Raw genomic sequence first — 27,374 nt, 5'->3', positions numbered from 1 at the left:
AATGACATGAGACAAAGTATATGTGAACTGCTGTATGAAAAGTGAATTTACTCTGTAAATCTTCACCCAAATCCTAATTAAAAAAAATAAATAAATTTTATTGAGAGATAATTTGCACACCATGAAATTCATTACTTTATAGTGGTTTTTAGTATATTTGCAGTTGTGCAACTTTTACTCCTATCTAATTTTAGAACATTTTGATCACCCCCCCCAAAAAAAACCATCCATTAATAATCCATTAATAATCTTCATCCCCTTTTGTTCAGCCTCTGCAACCATTAATCTTCTTTGTCTGTGGATCTGTCTGTTCCCAACATACAGTATGTGGCCTTTTGTGTCGGCTCCTTTAACTTAGAATGTTAGGGTTCACCCATGTTGTATCAGTACCTCATTTTATGGCCAAATAATGTTTCATTGTATGAATATACCACATTTTGTTTATCCATACATCTGTTGATGTATATTCAGTTGTTTCCACTTTTTTGGCTATTATGACTAATGCTGCTATAAACATTTGTGTACAAGTTAATTGAATAAACAAGTTTCAATTCTCTTGAGTATTTATCTAGAAGCAGAATTGCTGAGCACATGGTTAACTATATATTCAACTTTTTGAGAAATTGCCAAACTGTTCCAAAGAGACCTTTTAAAACTCAACCAACAGTGTATGAAGGTTTCGATTTTTTTTTCTTACATCCTCACCAATACTTGGTACTGTGTCTTTTTGATTTTTAGCCATCCTAAGGCACTTGACTGCTAACCAGAAGGCTGGTGGATCAAACCCACCAGTCATTCCTTAGAAGATAGGTTGGGCAATCTACTTCGTAGTGATGCTGCCTCGGAAACCCAAGGAGGGGTCGCTATGAGTTAGGTATGACTTGATGGCACATAACAACAACAACAACAATAGGTGGCTGAAGGCAAAGAATACCAGGAAGGTGTTTACTTGTGTTTTATTGACTATACAAAAGCATTTGACTGTGTGGATCATAACAAATTATGGATAACATTGTGAAAAATGGGAATTCTAGAACACTTATTTGTGCTCACGAGGAACCTATACATAGACCAGGAGGCTGTTGTTTGAACAGAACAAGGGGACACTCCACGGTTAAAAATCAGGAAGGGTGTGTATCAGGTTGTACCCTTTCTCCATACTTATTCAATATGTATTCTGAGCACATAATCCAAGAAGCCGGACTATATGAAGAAGAACATGGCATCAGGATTGAAGAAAGGCTCATTAACAACCTGAGATATGCTGACACCAACCTTGCTTGTTGAAAGTGAAGATGACTTGAAGTACTTACTGATGAAGATTAAAGACTACAGTCTGTATGGATCACACTTCAACATCAAGAAAATGAAAATCCTAACAACTGGACCAATAAGCAGCATCATGATAAATGTCGAAATGATTGAAGTTGCCAGAGATTTCATTTTACTTGGACCCACAATCAACATCCATGGAAGCAGCAGCCAAGAAATCAAATGTTGTACAGCACTGGGTAAATCTGCTGCAAAGTCTGAAGTCCATCATGCAGAAATAACCATTATTAACATTTTCATGAACATCTGTCCATACATATTGCAATACATGTGTACCCACATAGCTCTACGGGATTTTAAATAAATGAAATCATCCTGTATATACATGATGTTTCATAAGCTGACTTTCCCTCCATAATATTTCATGAATGCCTCTCCACTTCAATGTGCATCTTGACTATCATTTTTAATGACTACATCTGTATATACAAATAATGCTATAATTTACATAAACCCTTATAAAAGAGGGGAAAAAAAACCTGCAGAAGACCTGTTAAAAATGTTGAAGAGCAAAGATGTCACTTTAAAGACTAAGTTGTGCCTAACCCAAGCCATAATATTTCCAATAACTTCATATGCATGTGAAAGCTGAACAATGAATAAGGAAGATCAAAAAAGAGTTGATGCTTTTTTTTCCTAAGGGTTCTATAGATTTAACTGTCATATTTAGATTTATGATCGATTTAAATTTTTGTGTATGGTATGAGGTAAGGGTCCAATGTCACTCTTTTGCATGTATATGTCCAGTTGTCCAAGCACCTTCTGTTGAAAAGACTATTCTTTCCCCATTGAATTGTCTTGGCACCCTTGTCCAATGAGATGTATCTTACATAGCAACTGGCTATGTTTCTGTAATATATCAGTTAGTGTTTCACTGCTATTTGTAAGGTTCTCCCTGGCCATTCTTTGAGAAGTGGAGGCTCCTTCTTTCTTCTGAGTCTGTCTTAGTCTGGAAGCTAAGGGTGAAGTTGTGAAATATTTCATATTACTTGGTTCCACAATCAACACCAGTGGAAGCAGTGGTCAAGAAATCAGATGATGATGTACTGCACTGGGCAAATCTGCTGTAAAAGACTTCCTTAAAATGCTGAAGAGCAAAGATGTCTCTTTGAAGACCAAGGCACACCTAACCCAAGCTATGGTGTTTTCAATTGTCTCATATGCATGTGAAAGCTGGACAGTGAATAAGGAAGATTGAAGAAGAGTTGATGCTTTTAAGTTGTCGTGTTGGCAAAGAATACTCAAAATACCATGGACTGCCAGAAGAACTAACAAATCTGTCCTGGAAGTGCAGCTGGAATGCTCCTTGGAAGCAAGAATGGCCAGACTTCATCTCATCTACTATGGTCATATTGTCAGAAGGGACCATTCCCTGGAGAAGGATATCATGCTTGTTAAAGTGGAGGGTCAACAAAAAAGGGGAAGGCCCTCAACAAGATGGACTGACACAGAACCAGGCAGTGTTTTGCTCTGTTGTAACACTGGGTCGCTACGAGTCCGAGCTGACTTGACAGCACCTAACAACAACAACAACAACAACCTGTTTCTGTATAATAGTTTGTCTTATAATTCATGGCATCTTAGATTCAATATAATACAGAATACTTAACCATTGAAATAAAGCCTTTATAAATGTGTATTTTCTTTTGGAAATTAAAAATCTATTTCCCTTAACAGTACTAAGTAAGACTCCTTGAATATGATGACAAAAAATGTCATAAATATATGTGTTTTCTTATGCTACACATATTAGTTTCTTAAGCCTTCAAGGCTTATGCACAATCCTTATTATGTTGTTAAAAATGAAGAATGAAACAAAAGTAGCAATATGACTGTAATACCAGTGAAGAAAATCTATTAATTTTACAAGCCAGATTAAGTTCTCCCAGAAGTTAGTTTTATTTGTCAGAGATATAATGTCATAAGAAATGGTAATATAAGCACCAACAGAATTTCACTAATAAAAATGTGAGGAATTTTCAGAGTTCAGATTTTAATAAGCATGGTGCAGAATATAAAAATAATTAATAACAAAGCTCAACTGCTTGGGATAAATTTAGAAGTGTGAGAAATGCAAAAGTCAAATCTACTTTAGTATCGACTTTCTTTTGTATGTCCCGATGGACTAGTGAGAACCACGGAATCTGAAGACAACAACTCACAAACATACTGAGATCCGTTTAATAGTTTTTGAAGAGTTTTCCTGTAAAATGGCTTGTATTTCCACAGGTACAATAGTGAAGAAATAAACTTTTCAATTAGACATGAGATATAAAAGAACAATTTTACAAATATAGCCATAAAAGTTAATTGCTCATAACACTATACATGGTAAATATACATGGTAAATATTTAATACAGAGAAGCAACCTGTCATCTCAGTTAAAATGAAATTACTTCCCTTTCATTGAGTTTACTTTTCTGTTTTTAAAAACATGTTAAGTCGAAGTGGAAAAATATTTGCCTTTTCCTAGGGATTCAAAGAGGGCCAAAATCATTTGAGAGGACATAAGATTTACTAAAACAAAATACTGCACCTTTTTCGTTTGACTGCTTCAGTAATGCTTACATTCTTTTTAAGAGGTCCTGAAGTTGTCTCATGGGCCCTAGATCGAGTCTTTAAAGAAACAATGACAATGGAGCTGTGCTCCATTTCTAGTACTGAGCAAGGAACCTCACACCCTCAGCCAATGAAGGCCAGACTACGGGGTATATGATCAACAGCCAAAGGAATGGAGCTGGGTTTGGTTTAAAATCAAGGCTCTGCAGCTTGTCTATGAGAAATGCCACTGTTAGGAGGCAGGACTGTGAGGGTGACTAGTTTTTCCCCAGCATTAACAATGGTGAGATCATAACCCTTTTCCTGCAAATCCAAAGGAAAGAATGGCTTTAAAAAAAGAGGAAAATTAAGCAAAGTCACAGAACTATGGGTAAAGGTTCTGTAACCATCATTACACTAAATTAAGAAGCAAAAAGTGAGCTCCTTAAACTCTAAAAGAACCCAAATCACAGTACTGAGCTCCCAAATGACAGGGGTTTGAGTCTTCTATGTAAGCAAAGGAAAAAAAAAAAAAAGGCATTGAAGCTTTATGAAGAAGAGTTCTCCTCAACCTGCTTAGGACATTACATGTAATAACTTAAAATAACTTCCCTATTGATACTGGAAAATAAAATCTGCTACAATCACTGTATGCCAGTTCCTGGCATATTTCTGCGTCCAGATTCTAGTCTCCTTCATGGAGTCCATCACTTTCCCAATGGCTTTCTCCTTTCTTTAAAACCTAACCCTGAAATTCTATAACCAGTTACATCATATGGCTTCCCTGAGGCACAAAGGTACCAAACACTATAATTAACTATCGAGAAATGATAAATACACTCTCTATTTATAGTAAAAGATTTTCATTCTTTTGGGCTACAGTTGGGGAAAAAAATCAAAACAAAACAAAGCTTGACACTTACTGTGCAGTGTGAGCTGTAGCCCTTTAAGCAAAAAGCTGAACCAAATAAGGAAAATGCTGAAGAGTTGTAGCACCCATTATTAATAATAATAAAATTCTGGACTAGAAAAATACTGAGTTGCACCCCATCCCCTCTGAATGATTTTTTTTTTTTTTTTTTTGTAGTCATCCAACAGGAACAATTGAAAAAATAATATAATCTATGGAAATACATCATCAGGGCCTTACTTTCGGAAACCTACTTGCAAAAAGGTATCTCGGTCAGGCTGAGACCAATATAATTGGTCAGCAATTTCCTATGTATACACACCGGGAAGTAGCACATGCCCTTTAATATGAGGGCAAACAAGACATCAAAACAAGAATGACCTTTGAGAAGTTACTTTTTCTGAACTGTACTACTCTATTCTTACAAAATGAATTACTCTCAACTTCGAGATAAAAAAATCTCATCAGCCAAATCCTAAGAGATCCTTTTCTGCAGCTGTGCCAGCTCTCTGTGGCTCCTTAGCAAGGGTAGGAGGGGACCTCACTTGGAAGCCAAAGGAAAAGACTAGATGCTGATAGAGGGCAGGTGGTTCACTGTTACCCTTCCAAGAGCTTAGAACTTATCGCAGTTTCATCTACACTTATCTATCAGTTTACTGACAGTCAGAAACTTTGAAAGTTGGAAGATAACTTTACTGTTGGGCATACGTTGCACACAGAACTACTAGAGTTAGAGTCCTTGAAATTGAAAATCATGGTAACAGAGCATAACTTTTTGAATTTTATTTTTCTTTTTTGATAGGTAAAATTCAGCCTTTCTGGATACAAGACCACTTACCTTATGCTTTTAAGGGTAACAAGACTACTCACAGCACCCTCTACCCATATGGTTTTTTTTTTTAAAAAAAGGAAACTTGTGCTGCCTTTATGGTTTTGTGAAGCTCAAAGAATCTAAAGGCTGAAAAGACACACTCATAGCAACCCTATAGGACAGAGAAGAGCTGCCCCGTAGGGTTTCCAAGGCTGTAAATCTTTACAGAAGCAGACTGACTCATCTTCTCCCACGGAGCAGGTGGTAGGTTTGAACCACTGACCTTTTGGTTAGTAGCCAAATGCCTTAACCACTGTACCACCAGAGCTCCTTGCTAAATCAAAAGGCATTAGATATATTATTCTAGGCAACTCAATTTTTTTTTTTCATTTTCTGTTTGTAGGGGGAGTAAGCTATCCAGAATGAACTATCAGTAAGAGAATTGCAGTTGTGTTTTTGCATCATTAACAACAAAGAAATACTTCACCCTAAACAATGATTTCCATTGAAAAATGAAGGTATTTTAAAACTGAGAGGCCAAACTTTTAAAATATTAAGTCAAATTAAGCAGCAGCAATCAAAAGTACTCTATCTTATCACTTGAAGGACCAGGGTATTCAAAATGGGCTAGAATGACTGAAACAATGTACTGGCAAAATATGAAAAGACCAGTTCAAGTATGGATACAGTATATTAGAATCATATAAATTATTTATAAATGTTAAAAACATGTAGCATACATCTGCAATAGTCAATTTCAAAGGATATATAAGTAGTTTAAATAAATACCAGCTCCATGTAGGAGGGTCTATTTACTCTGAGGCAGCACTGGCAGTCTCACATACACAAAAAACAAAAACCATACCTGCTGCCGTCATAGTGACTCTACATAAGACAGAGTAGAACTGCCCCATAGGTTTTCCAAGGCTATAAATCTTTAAAGAAGCAGACTGTCTCATCTTTTGTTCTGTGGAGTAGCTGGTAGGCTTGAACTGCCAACCTGTTGGTTAGCAGCCAAATGTTTTAGCCACTGTACCACCAGAGGTCCTCCCTTTCATATATACTAAAGGGAGAACCTTTAAATTCTAGGAGTAGTGATATTACTGGTACCAAGCACAGAGAATGAGCATCCAAGAATTATTATTCAAAATGAAATGAAACTAACTGGGAGGGATGCTGGAGCTCATATGAAATTCTGATTTAATTATCCCTCAGTAAACACTCATTTGCTCTCTGAAAATCAGGAATTTCAAATGATCTCTGCAGATGTATCATTTGGTGTTGTGTATATCCAATGATCACATTTAACGTTAGTTTGATTTGCAAACATTTTCAAAACTTACAGGGCTCCTTACGCTGCAAGGGAAGGTGACAGATGGTAGAAAGTGAGTGAACAAAAAGACGACTTTGATCATTATGATATTGTGCTTGGAGGCTCATAGAAGTTGGCTTTCTTAAGGGGAAAAAATCTTATAAAACCCCAACAAGTGGTTTTAAAAATTAACAGCTTATTTTTAATCACTCTTAAATCTTATACAATTCAGTATGCAAATTAACTTGATATTATAGTACCTAGGCCATGACTACTGCCGCAATAATCGCCCTCAGTTAATGAATTTTTAAGAGCTGCAACATTTTAATCAACTAAGCAGTTCTGGGCATGCAAGATGAGAACTGGGGAGAAATCATATTAGGCAGAAATAACAAAAGGTGAACTAAAAAGTTATGGAACATTCTTTGTTTGAAACCCAAGGTATTTGATGAATGTGTGTACAAAATAATTAAATTCCACCAGTATTTTTTTAAATAACCAAAACAAGAAAACACCATGTATGAATATTCTCTCCCAAATAAAATACAAAAAATAAATCAGAAAAAAAAAATGCCTGGTTCAAACCAGCTACCTGTGCATAGGTCTCCTGTCAACCAATACCATTGTATAATGCCACCCTTTTGGTATCTGGTCAGAGTCTAACTGTTATCAGGTATTTCCAGACACTGTGAGTCTCTCAGTTAACACCTACAATGCAGCACTGAGGTTGTACATTAAGAGCCAACAACTTTTGAATAAATTTCTTCTGCATTTGTAAAATATGATTTAAAGCCTTGTCCAAGTTAACAAAGGAACAACAACAACAATGACAAAAACTTGGTCAAAAACTCAAGGTTAAAATAAAAGCGTGGCATTTGAAATCCAATTCTTACAAGGATATTACGGTTTAATCAAGCGGACTTCAATGACTATGTCGCTGTTTTGAGCATGCAACACACCACTGATATCTGTTAAATTCCTGGCATGTTTCATCACTGTGTCCCCCTTTATTTCCCCCAGCCCCAATCCCTCCCCTCCTTAATAAACAACATTATAAAAAGGTAAAATCTAGAGTTAGTGGCAAAATCTTCACAGTAACTTGTTAATAAAGTCGTAGATGGCTGTCAAGGGCATCAATCAATTGGACCTTGGAAAATTAATTTGATGCAGTTCTGTTCCCCAACCAGCTGTGTCGCACAGAAAGGGCAGGCAGCATGAAATGCGTGAGTTCCATGAGGCAACGGAATCTGAGACCAGTATTTCGCAGACTTCTCTGAACACACATGTCCACAAGGGGTAAAAGCATGAGTTGGTGGTCCCGCATCCACATAAAATCCCGCCTCGCAGCCAAGCCAGAGAGGTACGTAGGGACCCACAGTCCTGCACATGGGACATTCCCTTTCATTGGCCTCTGTGTCGCTCCGGTGGCCCCAGTTGTGGTAGCCGTGCACGTGGCCACAGCTGAGATATGCCCAGGGCTGCTTCTCCTCCACCACCTCTTTCCTGTTGATGCTGGGGAAAGCCAAGGTGTTGAGCCCCACAGGACACTGTGGTCGGGCAGCATTGATCTCCTGCCGGAGAGCTTCTATGTGTTTCTGTGTTGGAGTATGAAAAAGCCCATCTGCTGTTCTCCAAAGTAGAGTGGCCCCACACAGGTCAATGAGGGAGCCGTCCTGCAGCACGTTGGTCTCACTTTCCACCTATAACAAAGTGTGACAGACATGCCTTAATAAGCAAAATTCAGCAAATCCCTCCAGCATTCTTTCCTCTCGAAATGAACAAAAACCATCTTTGAAGTACAGGATACAGTTGAACATTAGTCAGGAGATGGTTTATCCCACTGACAATAGGACTAGAGGAATAACTAAGCTCCCTGAGCCCATATGCCTGGGCTTGATTCCAGGCTCTGTCACTTACTAGCTGCGTGACCTTGGGCAGGTTCCTTAAGCTCTCTGTGTGCCATAGTTTCTTCGGCTGTAAAACATACATAAGGTTGTTGTGAAGATTAAATAAGTTCATACAAATAAAGTGCTTAGGACAATGTCTGGCACACAGTAAGTGGTACATAAATACGACTGATGACAGAAGGTCAGATTTTTTTTTCCATTTTTTTAAATTGTAGTGAAAATACATACACCACAACAGCTGCCAATCCAACAATTTCTATATGTGAAATTCAGTGACTTTGATTACATTCTTCGTAACCGTGCAACCATTATCACCATCCCTCTTCCAAATCATTCCACCACCATTAACATAAACTCAAGGCCCCCTCAGGAACAACTTCCCCTTTTCCTCTCTCTCTTACCCCTGGTAACCATTAATAATCTGTCTTCTATTTGCTTATCTCAAGTAGTGAGATCATACAGTATCTGTCCTTTTGCAAATGACTTATCTCATTCAACATAATGTTGTCAAGGTTTCACACAGAAATTGTTTAAAAGGGTTTTCCTTTGAGCAGAGATTTGAAAAAAGCATCAGCAGTCGGTAGGTGGGATGGAAGGAAAGAAGCCTGAAAGGGCCCAACAGCACTTGTACTGGAGGAACAACAAGGAGTTCAACAAGGTCCATCAGATAGTTGGACACTGTGCTCATTGCCAAGTCCTCAGCTCTGAGCTCCTGCTTAGTAGTAATAACTAACCCATTATGCAGTGTTACCATGTGCCACAATATTCTGAGTATCTCCACATATTTAACTTACTATTATTATTCCAATTTAATAGATGAGGAAGTCAGGCACAGAGAGGTTAAGTCACTGACTCATGACCACAAAGCTACTAAGTGGTGAAACCAGGACTTGAACCTGGTGGCCACACTCTGTAAACAGTGAATGTACTGGCTGCTAACTGGAAGGTTGGAGGGTTAAGTCCATTCAGTGCACCACAGAAGAAAAGCCTGGAGCTCTACTTCAGAAAAATCAGCCATTGAAAATGCTATGAAGCACAGTTCTTCTCTGATACCCCTAGGGTCGCCATGAGTTAGAATTGACTTGATAGTAACTGTCTTTGGGTTTTTGGCTCCAAAAGTAGGCTGTTTTCCCTCTTAATTGTTATTTCATCAGTGCTACCACTATTTGTGAAAATAAATATATAGTTTGTCTCCAGAACACAGTATACAGGAGGCAGTATGGTGATGATACATCCTTAGCAATTGCTGGGCAGAGGCAAGGGAGAAAGCACAAGGAATTGATGATGGTGTTATGGCAGCAAGAAAGTTAAAACATAATAGCTCCTTCATATCAACTATCTAGGTATACTACAGAAAACTCAAGTCCCCACCCACTACTTACTACAAGTGACTGAAAGTCTTGGTTTCCTCTTCTGTGAGTATGAACAATAACTGTATTGATATGATGCACTGATCTGAACAATGCTTGTGAGAAGAACTAACTTAAAACCAATGTAAAGCACTCGGTAGAGTGTCTGCACGTAGTGATGTCACAGTTACTCTATTTTACCTTAATTAACCAAAAAAAACCCCAAACACACTGCCGTGGCGTCAGACTCGACTCATAGAGACCTCTCCTTGGGTTTCCGAGGTGGTATCACTACGGAAGTAGATTACCCAGTCTTTCTTCCTAGGAGTGGCTGGTGGGTTTGAACCACCAGCCTTCTGGTTAGCAGTCAAATGCCTTAGGCACTATGCCACCAGAGCTCCCTTACCTTAATTAGGTAAGCAAATCAACTTAACCGATTTACTTAATTTTACGCAAAGGCAATACAGTTCAATAAAATACCTCAAATATGAGTTAACAAAATATGCAGGGCCATTGAGAAGAGATACCATAATGTTACCATATGTTATCATTAACTAGGTAAATGTCAAACTAAAATCAAACCTACTGCCATTGAGTTGATTCTGACTCATAGCAATCTCCTTTGGGTTTTGGCGGTGGAAAATCTTTATGGAAGTAGATTGTCTAGTCTTGCTTCCATGGACTGGCTGGTGGGTTTGAATCACCAACCTTCTGGTTAGCAATCAGATGCCTTAGGCACTGTGCTACCAGAGCTCCTTAACAAGATAAATGAGTAGGACCTAATTCTGATTCAAAGTCCATTCACATATTACTAAGTGGGGGTTAAGCACCTAAAAAGACATTTCTCCCATATTTAATTTCTCCATATTTAATTACATTGATTAAGTACAAGTGGGAGCTCTGGTAGCATAGTGGCTAAGGCACTTGACTGCTCACCAGATGGCTGGCGGTTCAAACCCACCAGCCACTCCTCAGAAGGAAGGTTGGGCAATCCTACTTCTGTAGTGATAACTGCCTCGGAAACCCAAGGAGGGGTCGCTAGGAGTCAGGGCTGACTCGACGGCACATAACAACAACAACAACAAGTACAAGTATCAAAGTTCTATCATTTGCTATGATACAAAAACATGATTTGTTGTTAAGAACACATTAGTATGTTGATTGGTATGAAATGCTAAGTATGATATTAATAACAAAACCTTCTAGTAGCACTAGCTCCACAAGTGAGGACAGTGGGAATCGAGCACTGTTACAACAAATACTCAGGACTTTTAGCAGATCACTTTATGCCTTATATTTTGGGTTAGATTGCAAATAAAGAGTTCTGTTAGAGCCCATGTCCCAAATCTAATCTCTAGATAGACATAATTTATATCAAATGCTACCAGTAACATGCACAGGACCCAAGAGTCATAAATGTAAACAAAAACTCAAAAGAATCAGAAGGCTTTCAACTCAGGAGACAAAATGCTCTCTGGCTTAACAACAGGCAAACGGAAGGAGGACATCGCTGTTCAGTGTCCCTGGAGCCCAAGATCACATGGAGTGAAATCTTTATTACTGGCCAGTCATCTTACACTATCAATCAGTAGCATACAATTTCACTTAGGTCTAAGTGTAATTTACAGAGACTAATTTAAAAATTAGTCTACAGTAATGCAACCTGTTAACACAAGCTGTTTTTGGAGCTGATTATTTATTTTCAGTGGAATTGTAAACTATTCTGGCACACACAGCTGCCTGAGTTGGGTCCCTGTGTCATAATCATAATGGGCCAGAAACTCCTCAGGGATTGGGTCTTTAAGGACAACAAGCTCTTCTTCTACTTCTTCTTCTTCTCCACCCCCTCCTAATGCTTTATTTTTTATAACCCGGGGAGGCAAAGTGCTCTTGTGTAAATCCTCTCAGGTGAAGGCCAGGTGTGGCTCCCTGTGAGACAGTGGTGATCAACCAGGGGACGTGAGTGTCAATCTCATGCACTGCCACTTTCCAGCTCTGTGACACGGGGCAATCTTTAATCTCCTGTGCCACACCTTCCTGATCCATGAAACGGGCTGATCCCACCTTCCCAACAGGGCTGCTGTCTGGGAGCCAATGAACTAATGTCTTGAGAAGTAAATGCAGCACTCGCACCCAGCAACCATTACTGATTTCCTACTGTTGCTGTTAAAGTGATTAATAACCAGTTTGGCCAACCCAGCTCAGTGTGGTGTACAAGTATCCAAAAATAAGCAAAAAGTTATTTGGAAAAATTTATTTCACATTCCCTTCCCTATTAACACTCCCTTGAAAAGCATTTAAACTTTACTGAATTTGCTTGGCCTTTCTTAGAAAATGTATCTCATATTTATTCAGCCATGATGCTCTCAGATGAGACTTTATTGTAAAATGCAGATCTTGTTCCTGTCACTGAACAATAGTATAAAATAGTAATAAAAGTAACAATTCCCTACAAACAAAGATGCTGTAAAGGATAGCAAACCAGATTAGTAACACAGTTCCTATCTTCTTTTTCCATTCTAAAAATATTTGGTTATTATCTTTCTCTGCAAATTGTTCCATCACATACTCTATTTTGAATACATTTTCCTATAGGGTTCTGAAGAAGATATCTGCTCCCCTTTGTACTGTCTACCTATCAATTTTAATTTATATCAGTTTTAAATATATGAGGAGTGTATAGTTTATAAGAACCTTCTGGCAGCTGTGCCATATAGCTACAGCAAGATCAGAAACCCAAAGCTTCTCATTTAAGGTATTATGATTATTCTCCATAGAAGACAAGTTAGAAGACCAACTGCTTTAGGGCACAGGAATAAGTGCTGATATTTATAGGAAAACATTAACATGCCAGGTCAATGCAGTTTATGAATCATTGCAAGTAAAAAGCTACAACTATAATTTTGGTGAAGAATATATGGAATTCTGTATTAACTTCTTACTGTGAACTCAAGAAAAAAAAAGCTAACTTAATTAACTGTTAGTTCTAGAAAAGTCTTGTAATTAATTCTATAATTTATAATTTCACTAATTAGTCTTGGACTCCTCAGGATTTTTCTAAATTAGTAAAGTTTTACACTAGAAGTAAGTTTATTCTTCTTAAAGTAAATTTAAGTGGTATTTTGTGGTGAAGTATATAATAACATAGTAGGCTCTTACAGGGAGTGTTGGTGGCATAGTGCCTAAGGCACTTAACTGCTAACCAGAAGGCTGGCGGTTCAAACCCACCAGTCACTCCTCAGGAGGAAGATGGGGCAATCTACTTCCGTAGTGATACTGCCTTGGAAACCCAAGGAGGGTTCGCTATGAGTTGGATCCGACTCTACAACACATAACAACAACAACAAGGCTCTTAGGATACTAGGGACAAAGGATAATTTACTTCCACTGTGGGAAAAGCAAGGAGCTCTGGTGGCGTAGTGCCTAAGGCATTTGGCTGCTAACCAGAAGGCTGGCAGTTCAAACCTACCAGCCATTCCACGGAAGGAAGACTGGACAATCTACTTCCATAAAGATACACCGCCTCGGAAACCCAAAGGGGCTCGCTATGGGTCAGAATGGCCTTGATGGCAGCGAGTTTTTTTTTTTTTTAAGGGAAAAGCTTAATCAATAAAGGAAATAAGGCCATTCCCCTCTTACTTGTAGGTGATTAGGAACTCTGGTGGTGAAGTGGTGAAGGCATTAAGCTGCTAATCAAAAGACTGGTGGTTGGAGCCCACCAGCCACTCCTTTGGAGAAAGGGGAGGCAGTGCTTCCATAAAGATTTACAGCTTTGGAAATCCTATGAGGCAGTTCTTTGTCCTGTAAGGTCACTCACTATGAGTTAGAACTGACTCAATGGTGTGTTTGCTTTTTGGGGTATTTTTTTGTAGGTGCTTGGAGAATTTTCATTCTCCCTGCTCAACGGTACATAGCATTTGGACCTATATAAACCAGCTGCCACTGAGTCATGTGTGTCAGAGAAGAACGGTGCTTCATAGGGTTTGCAGTGGCTGATTCTTCACAAGTAGATTGCCAGGCCTTTCTTCCGAAGTGCCTCTGGGTGGACCAGAATCTCCAACCTTTCAGAGAGCGGCTGACCACATTAACCATTTGCACCACCCAGAGACGCCATACCAATTTCAGGGAGGAAAATGATAGTTGTCAAGTCATGTTTTTTGCAGTTAAGTACGTTTTCCAGAGTAGAATCAACTCACCAGTTTTCCCCTTTGCTGGGCTGACCTGGTTTCTCGCAAGGTGTACACATCTCCACAGACTGAGATTTCACGCCAGACCCCAGGCTGGGACTCCTCAGTGAAGCCCCCTCTTGGATGCATCACCAGGACACCGTTAGTAGTGAGCCCATCCATGTGGCCATCAGGGTTTTTCCACTTTGCTGCCTTTTCCTGGATAGCATACCACAGGACAGAAGACACATGCTAAGGGTATGTTCAAAATGAAGGGATTCTAGAATTTCTTTAAAATATTGGGTAGGGCCAGAGGGGAAGAAAGTGATGGAGTTTTGTTTTCTATTTCAAGCTGGTCATCAGAGGGATAAAATATGCAATTACTCTGACACTGTGAAAGAAGACCATCAACAAGATGGATTGACACAGTGGCTGCAACAACGGGCTCAAGTTAGCAATGACTGAGAATGGTGCATGGTCGGGCAGTGTTTTGTTCTGTTGTACATAGGGTCACTATGAGTTGGAACTGACTCAGCAGCATCTAGCAATGGAAAAAGTATTAAACTAGATGAATGGCTTATTACTGAATACACATTACATCTATCCTGGAAACTTTAGAACCTGAGCCCTGGTTCTTTCCCTCAGAGATTCTTTAAAAAAAAAAAAAAAACAAAAAACTCCTGGTGATTCCAGAAATCTAGTTGCGTCCTTCAGTTCTATTTGCATGTACTTTCATCCTATCTAAAGCAGCTTTCCATGCACATAATTGTCTTGCAAGTATACAGAAGGATGAAGAACTTCTAAAAAGATTTATTAAAGGTATAAAATTTCAAAAAAGTTAAGTCAACAACTGTTGCCATTATATTTTCATACCAATCACTGTTTATACCCTTAAAGGTGGAAGGTATACGCAGCTTGATACAATAACAAGGCACACTGTTGGTTGTCTACACCAGAGGTTTCCCTCTTTCATGGTGCTACCCCCCACATGACATTATTCACATGACTCAGGGAAATTAGGATAGGCCAACTATTATAATCGAAGCCCCGATGGCAATGACTGGGACAGGGATGGGCATGTGATGGCTAACGAGACATGGGTGAGGTCTTCTGAGAGGCTTCGGGGCAAGGTTTCTTTGCTCTAAAAAAGAGACGAAGAAGAAACAGTGCCTCTCGCCTTTTCTTCCAGTGGAAGTTATCCTGTTGCAGGAGATGTCTGTAACTGCGGGATCGATCCTTATCCCACAAGAAGACCTTGCCTGAGGAAGACCCTGATGTGCCTAGAAAGGCAGAGTGCAACACAGAAAGAACCTAAGTCCTTACATGTTGTGGAACCACAAGATTAACCAACCTGGGGCTGGCTTTCCTTGGTGTTTCTTGCTATGTAGGATAATACATTTTTATAACTGTTTAGGTCGTTTTGAATGCTTGTTTTTTTTTCTCTTGTAAAATTATCCTAATTCAAATGGAACCTTTATTAAAAACAATATTCACTAAGACTTTTAGACATGGAAATGCCTTGAGGACAGGTTTTCAAAAAATTTGTTTTGTTCTCTGATATCACGCTGTAGCACCTAGTACGGAACACAGCAAGAACTTAAAAGTTGCTGAATGAATAACTGACTTTTTCCTTTAAACACTATTCTTTCCTCCCCTCCCCAAATAAACTCTCTTAAGTCTATCATCAGTAAACCAAAAACCAAGCTCACTGCCATCGAGTCAACCTGACTCATAGTGACCCCTCCTTGGGTTTCTGAGGTAGTATCTCTACAGAAGTAGATTGTCCAGTCTTCCTTCCAAGGAGTGGCTGGTGGGTATGAACTGCCAGGCTTCTGGTTAGCAGTCAAATGCCTTAGGCACGACGCCACCAGAGCTCCTCTATCATCAATATATAATGTAAAATATAAGCATCAAAACATCTTTTAAATAGGAATTAATATACATATATTTAAGGAGTTCTGATGGTGCAGTGCCTAAGGCATTTGACCACAAACCAGAAGGTTGGTGGTTCAAACCCACCAGCCACTCTGCGGAAGGAAGATGGGACAACCTACTTCCATAAAGATTTACTGCCTTGGAAACCCAATGGGTTCACTATGAGTTGGAATTGATTAGATGGCAGTGGGTTACACATATATTTAATACATAAAATACAACAAACAAGTCATGCTTTAATTGCTTTCAGATCTTTAATACTGGCTTTTCAAACCAGTCATCTGAAAACTAAAATCTCAAAATCTAACTTGAGACATGATGCAAAGTAAATTTTTTTGCCACAAACAAGGGTTACGTATCATGATAATGGCTTCTCTTCCTCTTGCAACAACACGATTATTAAGAGTACCTACTCCAAGAAATATGTTTTTGGAAGAGTCAAATCCTGCTGCGAATATCCGGGCTGTGTAAGGCTCGTTCCTGTCGCAGACGATTCTGCAGGCGAACCTGGAGATGGTGCTTTGTGTGATCTGGGCTTCATCGTTGCTCTGACTGCCAGAAATGGTGTCCGTAACAACAAAGTCGATAGGGCTTTCTGTTGATCTGCCCACCTGCATAAATGAAATATACTGATGAGTCACCAGAAAATTATCACGCTGACTTATTTTGTTGACATGGGATCAGTGTTCAGGATCTCTTTAACATGCATTAGCTCTGCTTTGAGGGTCAGAATGTAATGAACAATTTTCAGTTGCCGTTTAAGGAAGATATGCTAACCAGCTGCCAGATTTTAAATATTAAGGCAAAGCTCAACTTTTTATTCTAGGGAAAACTTTAAGTCTTCCCCTAAACATGAGATCTTATCTCCTCAATCAGGTAGAAATATGACTTACACAGCAAATCTCTTTTTTTACTTCTTCTCTTAATTCTGGGTGGAAAAAGCAAGAAAGACTTTTCAAGAAGCCAACAAACACAGGAATTTGCTTCCCCCGCTTGCCCAGCTCCAGAGAATGGTCCTCTCCACAAAGTCAACCCAACATTGACTTGTGTGTTGCACACACAGCTCTAACCCTGACAAGGAGGTAAAATATCTGTCCTCATTACTCAGTGTAAATGAGAGTGATGGAAGGGGCTTTTATGCAAAGTTTGGGATGTCATCAAATAAAAGATTTTAAAAGCTGGTCTTAGCATTCCAATTCCAAAGGCTTTAAAAACTCTATATTTTACATTATTTTATTTGCTTACTTGCCTTGGTAAGTTTGAATGCTGCCAGAAACATTGTATTTTATTAGGAAAATTTTAGAGTTCTACCATAGCTTTTCAAATTCAATAAATCTAAATAAGACAGGCACTTCTCACTCCTGTACTGGGAAGAATTAAATATTTGTTTACAAATAAGAAAATACTTAAGATGGAATATATAAAATGTTTCTGTAATTATGTTCTATGAATCTCTAACTGGAAAAAAATGATAAATGTTACATGTGCCACAGAGACTTCCTAAATGAAAATCATTTATCATTTATACGTAAATGAACCATTTCTCACTAAATACGACATTAATGTTCTCTCCTAGTAATAGTGACTTTGATTCCAGAGCTGCCAATGGGAGGAACATATACAGAGCCCCCAGATGTACACACATCAGGCCCCCAAAAAGCCAATTTCCCAGGTATGTGTATTCTGATCTCAAAATTCTATCTAAAACATAAGCAATGCATTGTTTCATCTCAATGAATAAAAGTGGAAAAAAAAAACATTATGTTATATCACTTGGGAGCTCTGGTGGCGTAGTGACTAAGGCACTTGACTGCTAACCAGAAGGCTGGCGGTTCAAATCCACCAGCCACTCCTCCAAAGGAAGGTTGGCCAATCTACTTCCGTAGTGATGCTGCCTCAGAAACCCAACGAGGGGTCCCTATGAATTGAAATTGACTCGACATTGGCGAGTTTTTTTTTTTTTTTTTTTTTTGGGTATCGCTTAGCTCTGTTTGCTTCCTGGAACAATTTTATTAAATTCTTTCGTAAATCTCACAGACGCATTCTCGTGAATAGACTATCTGTAAAACCAAGAGACAACAGAAATCAATTTTCTTTTTTTTTTAATGCATTTTATTGAAATACAATTTATGTACAGTGAAATACACAAAACTAAAGTGACATGAATCAGTGCTTTTTTTTTTTGAAGTATTCCCTCCCCTCCCCTCCCACTCCTGGCAACCAAAAAAGAAAGTTTCCCTTGATATATGAACCTTTTCTTGACCCTCCACAACAACGAACTAATACTGTATTTGTCTTTCTGTGATTGACTTATTTCACTCAACATAATGTCCTCCAAGTTCATCCATATTATGCGGTGTTTTGCAGACTCTACATTATTCTTCAGTGCTGCATAGCACTCCATTGTGTGTATGTACCATAGTTTGGTCATCCACTCTTCCGCTAATGGGCACGTAGACTGTTTCCATCTTTTTGCTATTGTAAATAGTGCTCTGATGAACATGAGTGTGCATATATTTGTTCCTATCCAGGCTCTCACCTTTCTAGGATATATACCTAGTAATGGGATTGCTGGGTCACATGGTATCTCCAATTCCAGCTTTCTAAGGAATCGCCATATTGTTCTCCACAGTGATTATGTCACTTCACAGTCCCACTAGCAGTGTATGAGGGACCCAATCTCTCCATATCCTCACTGGCATTTGTTATTTTCTGTCTCAGTGAACCTTGCTATCAGTGCTGGGGTGAGATGGTATATCTCATTATTGTTTTGATTTACATCTCTCTGATGGCCAATGATCGTGAGCATCTCTTCATGTATTAGCTGACCACCTGAATATCCTCCTTGGTGAAGCGTCTATTCATGTCTTATGCCCATTTTTCAACTGGATTGTTAATTCCTTTGGTGTGGAGGCATTGGAGTTTTCCATCAATCTTAGAGATAAGTCCCTTGCCAGATATGTGATTATCAGCAAATATGAATTTGTTGCTGTCATTTTGTCATGTCCTTTTTCATTGTGTCAATTTCTTTGGTTCACATAATTTTCTATGCTGAGCTCATTTTGTTTACAAATCATGTTATCACTTCCTTCACTGCTATTGTTTTAGTATTTGCTGAATATTTATGCTGGTCCTCTTTTTTATTCTGATGTGAAGGCTTATCATTTTTCTTTGCGGTAACCCTGTGATTTATAGTTTTCTTTCCAAGTTTAGACCAGTGTGTTCTATCTTGTAGTTGTCTTGACTTCCCTACCATCTAGAAGTTCTATAACAACACAGTTTTTTTTTTTTTTTTTTTCCCTCTTTTTGGTTTGCAGTTGTCCTCATTTGTAAATTGGTATCTCTGGTTCCCTGTTTACAATCTTGTAGGCTTATTTACTTTGGATACTTCCATAGCTGGGTTGGTTTCTGGGTTATTTCATCATGTGTGTTAATGGTCAGTTGTTGTTGGCTATTGTTGCTTCTCTGTCCAAAGGGCTCCCTTGGCATCTCTTGTAAGGTTGGTGTGGTTTTAACAAATTCCCTTAATTTCTGCTTATCTGGAAGTGTCCTAATTTCAACATCATATTTGAGGGACAATTTTGCTGGGTACATAATTCTTGGTTGGAAATTTTTCTCTTTCAGCCTTTTATATATACTACCCCATTGTCTTCTCACCTGCATGGTTTCTGTCGAGAAATCTGAGCTTAGTTATTATTGGTTGCCCCTTGTAGGTAAATTTTCGTTTTTCCCGTGCTACTCTCATGATTCTTTCTTTGTCTTTGGTTTTGGTGAGTTTGATGATGATATATCTTGGTGATTTTCTTTTGGGGTCTATCTTTTTGGGGTTCATTGGACTTCCTGAATGGATATATTCTCAACTTTCATCATATCAGGGAAGTTCTCCTCCAACCAATCTTGGACAATTTTCTCAGTGGCTTTATTATTCTCTTCCTGTTCTGGAATTCCAATGACATGTAGGTTATTCCTTTTGATGTTATCCCATATGAATCTTAGGCTTTCTTCATTTTGTTTTGATCTTTTTTTTCTGATTGATTCCTTTCCAAAGAAATATTCAGGTATTTGTCTTCAATCTCATTAATTCTGTCTTCCATTGCATCAATTCTATTCCTTTGCCCTGCCAATGTGTTATCTATTTCTGACAATTTAGTATTAATCTGGATTTCTATCTGCAGATTTAGAATCATTTCTAATTTTTCATTTATTTTGTCATTTTCTTCTTGTATTTTCTTCCAAAATTCTTCTAGGTTTTTTCCTGTGTTTTCCTTAGTCTGTCTCTTAATCCTTTGAAGATACCTAAATATAATTCTTTTGAATTCCTTATCAGAGAGTTCCAATGCTGCATCTTCCTCAGGGATATGTTTTGGGTCTGTATCCTGTCCCTTGTTTCTCCTGCTTTATCTTGCTTCTTTGTGTGTACTGTGACACTCTGTTGTCTCTGAGGCATTGTGATGTTTTTGTGTTTATATTTAATTGGTGATTGTATGTTGTAGTGACTTGCCCATGATTTTTGTTTTCTTTGTTTGTATGTTATCTACATAGGCAGAGTACTGTGCAGTGCTCCTCTATTCATTAGTTGACAGCACTTATACACTCACCACCTGTCTCCTTTCCTGTTTTCAGCCTCTCATACCTCCTTGCCAACCTTGGCAAACAGAGCCTGTTCTTAAGTCCCTGGAATCTGAATAAGAAAGCTATCACTTTAAAATCCAAAATGGTTGCCACTTGTAAACATTCAAAATGGCTGTGCCCTTGGTCACTTTAAATATCCGAAATGGCCACTGCTTGTAAACGTTCAAAATGGCTGTACCCTTAGTCACTTTAAATATCCAAAATGGCTACCGCTTGTAAACAATCAAAATGGCTGAGCCCTCCAGACAGCAGAAAGTCCACAGATCAGGTTGTCTCCCTCCTTGCTGTTTCCCTTCCTAGTCAAAGACACCAGCGCTGTCGTCCCTGCAGCCCTTGGTGACCAGGGCTCATCTTTAGGTCAATTCTCAGGTCTCAACACCACCTGGAAATATTCAGGCTGTTGGTCCCATCAGAGTAGCTGATGGTCTGCAGCTCTGACCGTCTCTGTACTGTTTCCGTTCAGGTTTTTCCACTAGTTGGTGCCTAATCCACTTTTGTATAGTTCCTTTTAATGCTCAGGGCTCCGGGATTATCTTCTGTATCTCTGTCAATTGGTTTTTCTTTTCTTTGTTGAAGAGGGTCTGTGTCACTTGTCTGCCTATTCCTCCATCTTACTGGAATTCCCTTTCTCTTGTTTTTTATACCTCTCAATTTCTTGTCCTCATGAAATGTGCTTGGAATCAACTAAACCACTGGGTTCATTGAAACTCATCAACTTAAATGGAGGCATATTGCTTGAATATATACATTTCAGGTTTAAAAAACATGTAACTTGTTAAAAAATGCCACATAAAACCTAAATTAGAGATATTATAAAATCATATTATTTAATTCATCTTCTTAAAGTTGCAAAATCTCCCCTCTACTGGATTCATTACAAGACTGGGTATGTAGCCCCTTAGAGACACTACTGAGTGAGACCATTCACTCCGATTTTCTGTAAATTAGAGGGATTTAGATTAGAATAGGGACATCATTTCACAGAATTTTCTATGTTTTTTAATTAGAAAAGTAACAAATTCTTATTGCAAAATATTTAACAAATACAGAAAAGTATGATGACGAAATGAATGCTACTCCAATTACAAACATACCTGTCCTGAATCTTTATTGCAATGGAAGTCAGGCATGAAACGTGAAAAGTTCTAAAATTGCCTGGTCATTCCACAAAACATGAAGCCCTGACAGCGACTCAGCCTCTGTCCCAATTTCTATCAACCTTCAAGGAAGAGGAGAAAGACTTTTAAAGCTATGTTGCAGGTTCAAAGCTAAAACCACTCTTGACTAGAATTTCACACAACTGCTCCTTCTTGTCTACACAGATTACTCTCTTGTAGAAAGGCCACATTCTGAGTGTATCCTAACATACTAATGTCTTGATGAATTAACTGAAATTGACTGTAAAACGTGAAATTGTATTCTAACTAGAACATTCTGCTAGGGTCAATTATTTCAAGCCATGATTTTTATCTGACTAGTCATATAAGATTTGTTTATCAATTCATTTCCATTTAAATCTAACCTGTAGAATGCTAGTGTAATTTTATACTTTAGGACACAGGACTCATGTTGCTTTGCCAGGAAAAAATATAAGCAGTCTCCTACTGAAAAATCTTTCAATGAGAAAACTTTGGAGCCTGTCGTTTATTTTGATTGCTGGATCAACAGTACACTGTTATTTTAAAGACACAACAAGCCAAGACGTTTCTGAATTTCATCTGATATTTGTATAGTGTGGATATTCACATAGTAGCCATAGTGGGAATTTTACCCCCACTACTGTCACTAACATATATAATAAATATCTTCTAGCAATTTCAATTTTATATACAGGTAATCCCTGACTTATTTGAGTTAGGAGGAACCACGCTTGCAACCATCTGTGTGTGTGTGTGTTTAGTATATCTGATAAAGAGTGATATGGTATCATTCTCATGCAAACCTTCAAAGACAAATAAAGATCAGATTTATAAAGATACTGATAATAAAACTAAAATAAACCCACTGCCATCAAGTTGATTCTAACTCAAAGAGACCCAACAGGACAGAGCAGAGGCGGATTTCCAAGACTGTAAATCTTTACAGAAGCAAACTGCCTCATCTTTCTTCCACAGACTGGCTGGTGTATTTGAATTGCTGGCATTTTGTTAGCAGCCAAATGCTTTAACCACAGCACCACCAGAGCTCCTAGAGGTGTAATAAGCTAGTTTAAATAGGCTTAACCCATTGTTCTAAGAACTTACTTAATGAGAGCACTTTTATCCAGATAATTTTTGAAAGTTTTTTATGGAACATAATCTCTGGTAGCATAGTGGCTAAGACACTTGCCTGCTCACCAGAAGGCTGGCGGTTCAAACCCACCAGCCACTCCTCCGAAGGAAGGTTGGGCAATTCTACTTCCGTAGTGATAATGCCTCGGAAACCCAAGGAGGGGTCGCTATGAGTCAGGGCTGACTCGATGGCACATAATAACAACAACAACAATTTACAAATGCCAATCCTCCGAACTGATAACAAAAGGCAATAATAATAAAAACTAAAGAAAAAAAAGAGGTATTTGAATTATGACAGAACAGATTTACGACAGTCATTGGAACAGAACTCCGTCGTAAACCGGTGACCTGTATATAAGTTTGGGTCTGTTTGTCAGTCAGTAGGGGCCAGTACAGGTACGATGGTGTTGAAGTACATGGAAGGGGTTCCTCACCTACCACCTCCACCAAATCTAGCTATCTCCCTGCATCTGAAACCTTGTTTTCTGACCTCCCTCCTATGATGTGAAGTATTGCTGTTCCATTCAAGTCCAACCTCCTCACTAATGCTCAGGAGCCTCACATCTTCCCCTTCCCAAGGATTCTGCTCTGACACTGTCTCCTTTCAACTGAATCATCAGTTTCTCCCTGTACTGGATCACTCCAGCAGTATTCAGCCATACTCTCGGGCAAGTGCTTCTCAAATTCTCTGTAATAAAGGACAATTGAAAAAAATCTGTTGCTTAGACACTTAAAACAAAACAAAACAATGAATACTAGAAAAACGAGCATATGCTTAGATGTTTTGGCAACGTCAAACTGCTGTAAGAGTTTCGTTTTATACTGGTAACCAACGTTTCTCTGGCCCAAGGACCACAGTTTGAGTAGCACTGCTCTGGACTGGTGTCTCTTCTTTAAAAACATTTTTCTTCACAATCCCCAATTACAGCCCCATTTGTCTGATTCACTTAAGAGCAATAGCTCTTGGAAAACCTGTCACTAGTCATGATCTCTGTTTCCTCACCTCTGCCTTCAACTTCTCTGCTCAAACCACTCCAATTAAGCTTCCCTCCCCCTGACTCTATGAAACCTTGCTAAGGTCATGACAATCAATACACTGCTAAATTCAGGGCTTATATTAAGCTAGCACACTCTAGGACCTAGTGTAAAATACCGAAACACTTTCAGGCTAGTTGGCAACAGTTTCATTTCCTTTTTTTTCTGTTCCCTCCCTAGGTAACCTCATCAATTCCCATTTTTTTAGCTGTGACTGCTATATTTACCTTGCTAAGTGCCAATCTCTCTCCTGAGCTTCAGACCAGCACATGTAATCTCCACTTGGATGTTCAAAAAGCATCTCAAATGCAAAAAGTCCAAAACAGAACTCGGATCCCCCTTCAGCCTCCAGACATCCCTCTGTAAATGACTGACACCCAATTTGCTCATGCAAATTTCATTTTGCAGACCAAAATCCCCAAATCAGTCTTGATTCTCCACTTTTCTCCACACCTACAGTTAACTCTCTGTAATTCCTGGCAACTCTACCTTCAAAACACATCTTTGCTCTCTCTACTTTCCCCCACACCTCAGGTCCAGTGGCCATCATCTCTTACCTGGATTCCATAATATTAGCCTTTTAACAGGTCTCATCTGTTTTATACCTGCATCCTAGAATCTTCTCCACACAGCAACTGGAGTTATCTTTTAAAAATATAAATCAGATTAGACCTGTCTCCTGCCTAAAATCCTCCAACTGCTTTCCCAAATTGCTAGAATAAAACCCAAACTCTTTACCTAGTCTAAAGACCCTATATTCCTGGCCTCTGCCTACTTTTACTTGCTTATCTCACTTCCCAGCACCACCCAACTCTGCCTCTGCCTTAGAGCGCCTGTATTTGCTGCTTCCTCTGCCTGGTAAGCTGCCTTATTTGTGATCTGTCATCTCCCCTAGAGTGTAGGCACTACCAAAATATAGGCACTTCATCACTTCCTTTGATTCCTTTCATGAATTATTTCTTCCTTATGTTTTACTTTCTCAATAGTTAGGATTTCTGGCTTTCCTTTATTTACCTCTACTCCAGAAAAAAAATAATTATTAGGATCTTATTTGATTATATTATCTCAGAATTTCTCATCCTTAATACATCTCTTAAATTTAGATTTAGATAGTTCCAGTAAGATGGAGGACTAGGCAGAAAGACTGCACAGACCCTCTTCAACAAAGAAAAGGGCAACAAATTAACACAGACAAAAAAGATAATCCTGGACCCGAGCCTTGAAGGGAAGGATATAGAAGTGGACTAAACCCCAACTAGCAGAAGAACTTGCATGAAAATACCAAAAAAGGAGACATACAGAGCTGCGGTCTGGCAGCGATCCTGAGTGATCTTGAGTGATCCTGACGGCACGGCACAGACAGGTTGGAGAATACCGAGTCTGGTAGGACCTAAGAGTTAACCTAAAAATCAGCCCTGCTAGCCAGGGACTGCATGGAGGACTGCTCAGGTGGCTGATGAATAAAAGGAGAAGCAGTGGAGAGGAAGGCGGGCTGAGCTGTGGGCTTTTGCTTGTCTGGAGAGTGCCGCCATTTTGAATGTTTACAAGCAGCTTGACCATTTTGGATATTTAAAGAGACAGCACTCTCCCAGATTCCAGGGGCATAAGAACAGGTTCCGCTTGCCAGTAACCCCAAGGACACTCCGGACCTGGATGACTGAAAAGGTGCGACATCCCCCTTGCTACTCTTATACCCCACACTTGCTTGGTGAATGGAGGTGAGACATCCCCCCACTCTCACTCACCTTCTGGGCCTGCAGGAACTCCACCCCAGTCTGTGTGCTCGGACGGAGCCTGGGTGCCCTGCCCTGCCCTCTTCCGATTTTTTTCTTTTTCTTTTTCTCTGGTTTTTGGCTTGCTTATTTCTGTCTGTTTTAAAACTATTATTATTATTAATACTTTTGCTCTTTTTACTATTATTCTTTATTCTTCCCCTCCCAGGCCCTAGTTTTCAGCTTTTTTTCTTTTTCCTGTTGCAATTTTTTTTTTTTTCTTTTATTCTTGTGGTTAACCCTATTCCTTGTTTTTCTTTTTGGATTTTTCCCATTTTTTTCTTCATTATTCTCCTTCTTTACATTTTTTTCTCTTAGTGCCCTATCCCCCAGATACTGCAGGTTTTCTTTTCTTTTTTTTTTTTCTTATTTTTCCCTTTTTACTTTTTTTGGTTACTGTTCATGAGTGATTACATGGTGCATTTTATGTCCATGTGTTTTTAGTTTTTTGATAGTTATTCAATTGTAACTTTTGTCTAACTGAGTGGGAGACAGCAACAGTCCCCATAAGACACAACTACACCCACACCTCCTGCAAATTCACCTACTGAGCAAGAGCCACCACCTCCTTCTCCACCAACCAACAATAAAAAACCACCAAGAAGAGCCTGAATCACCCTTGGCTTCTCTTCACAAACAGTTAACAGCGATCTAAATACAACAACGTCACGATGTCTTGGAGACAACAGATCATCACAGTCCACACAAAAAAGCAACATAAAGGGGTAGAAACAAGGGAGCAGGATACAGACCCAGAACACATCCCTGAGGAAGAAGCAGCATTGGAACGCTCTGATAAGGAATTAAAAAGAATTATATTTAGGTATCTTCAAAGGATTGAGAGACAGACCAAAGAATACATAGAAAAAACCCTAGAAGAATTTTGGAAGAAAATACAAGAACAAAATGACAAAATAAATGAAAAATTAGAAATGATTCTAAATCTACAGGCATAAATCCAGAAGATTAATACTAAATTGTCAGAAATAGATAACACATTGGAAGGACAAAGGACTAGAACTGATGCGATGGAAGACAGAATTAATGAGATTGAAGACAAAAACCTGAATACTTCTTTGGAAAGGGATCAAACAGAAAAAAAAAATCAAAACAAAAGGAAGAAAGGCTAAGGTTCATGTGGGCTAGCATCATAAGGAATAACCTACGTGTCATTGGAATTTCAGAACAGGAAGAGAAAAATAAAATAAATGAGAAAATTGACCAAGCTTTGCTGGAGGAGAACTGCCCTGATATGATGAAAGATGAGAATATATCCATTCAGGAAGTCCAATGAACCCCAAACAGGACAGACCCCAAAAGAAAATCACCAAGACATATCATCATTAAACTCATCAAAACCAAAGACAAAGAAAGAATCCTGAAAGCAGCATGGGAAAAACA

The 27,374-nt window shown here is 38.8% G+C and overlaps 1 protein-coding gene across 1 annotated transcript in view; it reads right to left on the bottom strand.

Moving 5' to 3' along the window:
• Nucleotides 1–8,037: 8,037 nt before the first annotated feature.
• Nucleotides 8,038–27,374, bottom strand: part of PELI2 (pellino E3 ubiquitin protein ligase family member 2) — a 262,851-nt gene continuing 243,514 nt past the window's right edge. Inside the window, exons 4-6 of the mRNA XM_007948360.2 lie at nt 16,675–16,872; nt 14,357–14,545; nt 8,038–8,604 (exon numbers count right to left, since the gene is read on the bottom strand). Of these exons, the coding sequence (XP_007946551.1) occupies nt 8,038–8,604; nt 14,357–14,545; nt 16,675–16,872 (954 nt within the window). The remainder of the gene's footprint in view (nt 8,605–14,356; nt 14,546–16,674; nt 16,873–27,374) is intronic.

Source organism: Orycteropus afer, unplaced genomic scaffold, assembly GCF_000298275.1.
Source record: "Orycteropus afer afer isolate SDZICR_OR568_19922 unplaced genomic scaffold, OryAfe1.0 scaffold00214, whole genome shotgun sequence".
In the NCBI taxonomy this organism is placed as follows: Eukaryota; Metazoa; Chordata; class Mammalia; order Tubulidentata; family Orycteropodidae; genus Orycteropus; species Orycteropus afer.
This window is presented reverse-complemented; position numbering and strand designations above follow the sequence as displayed.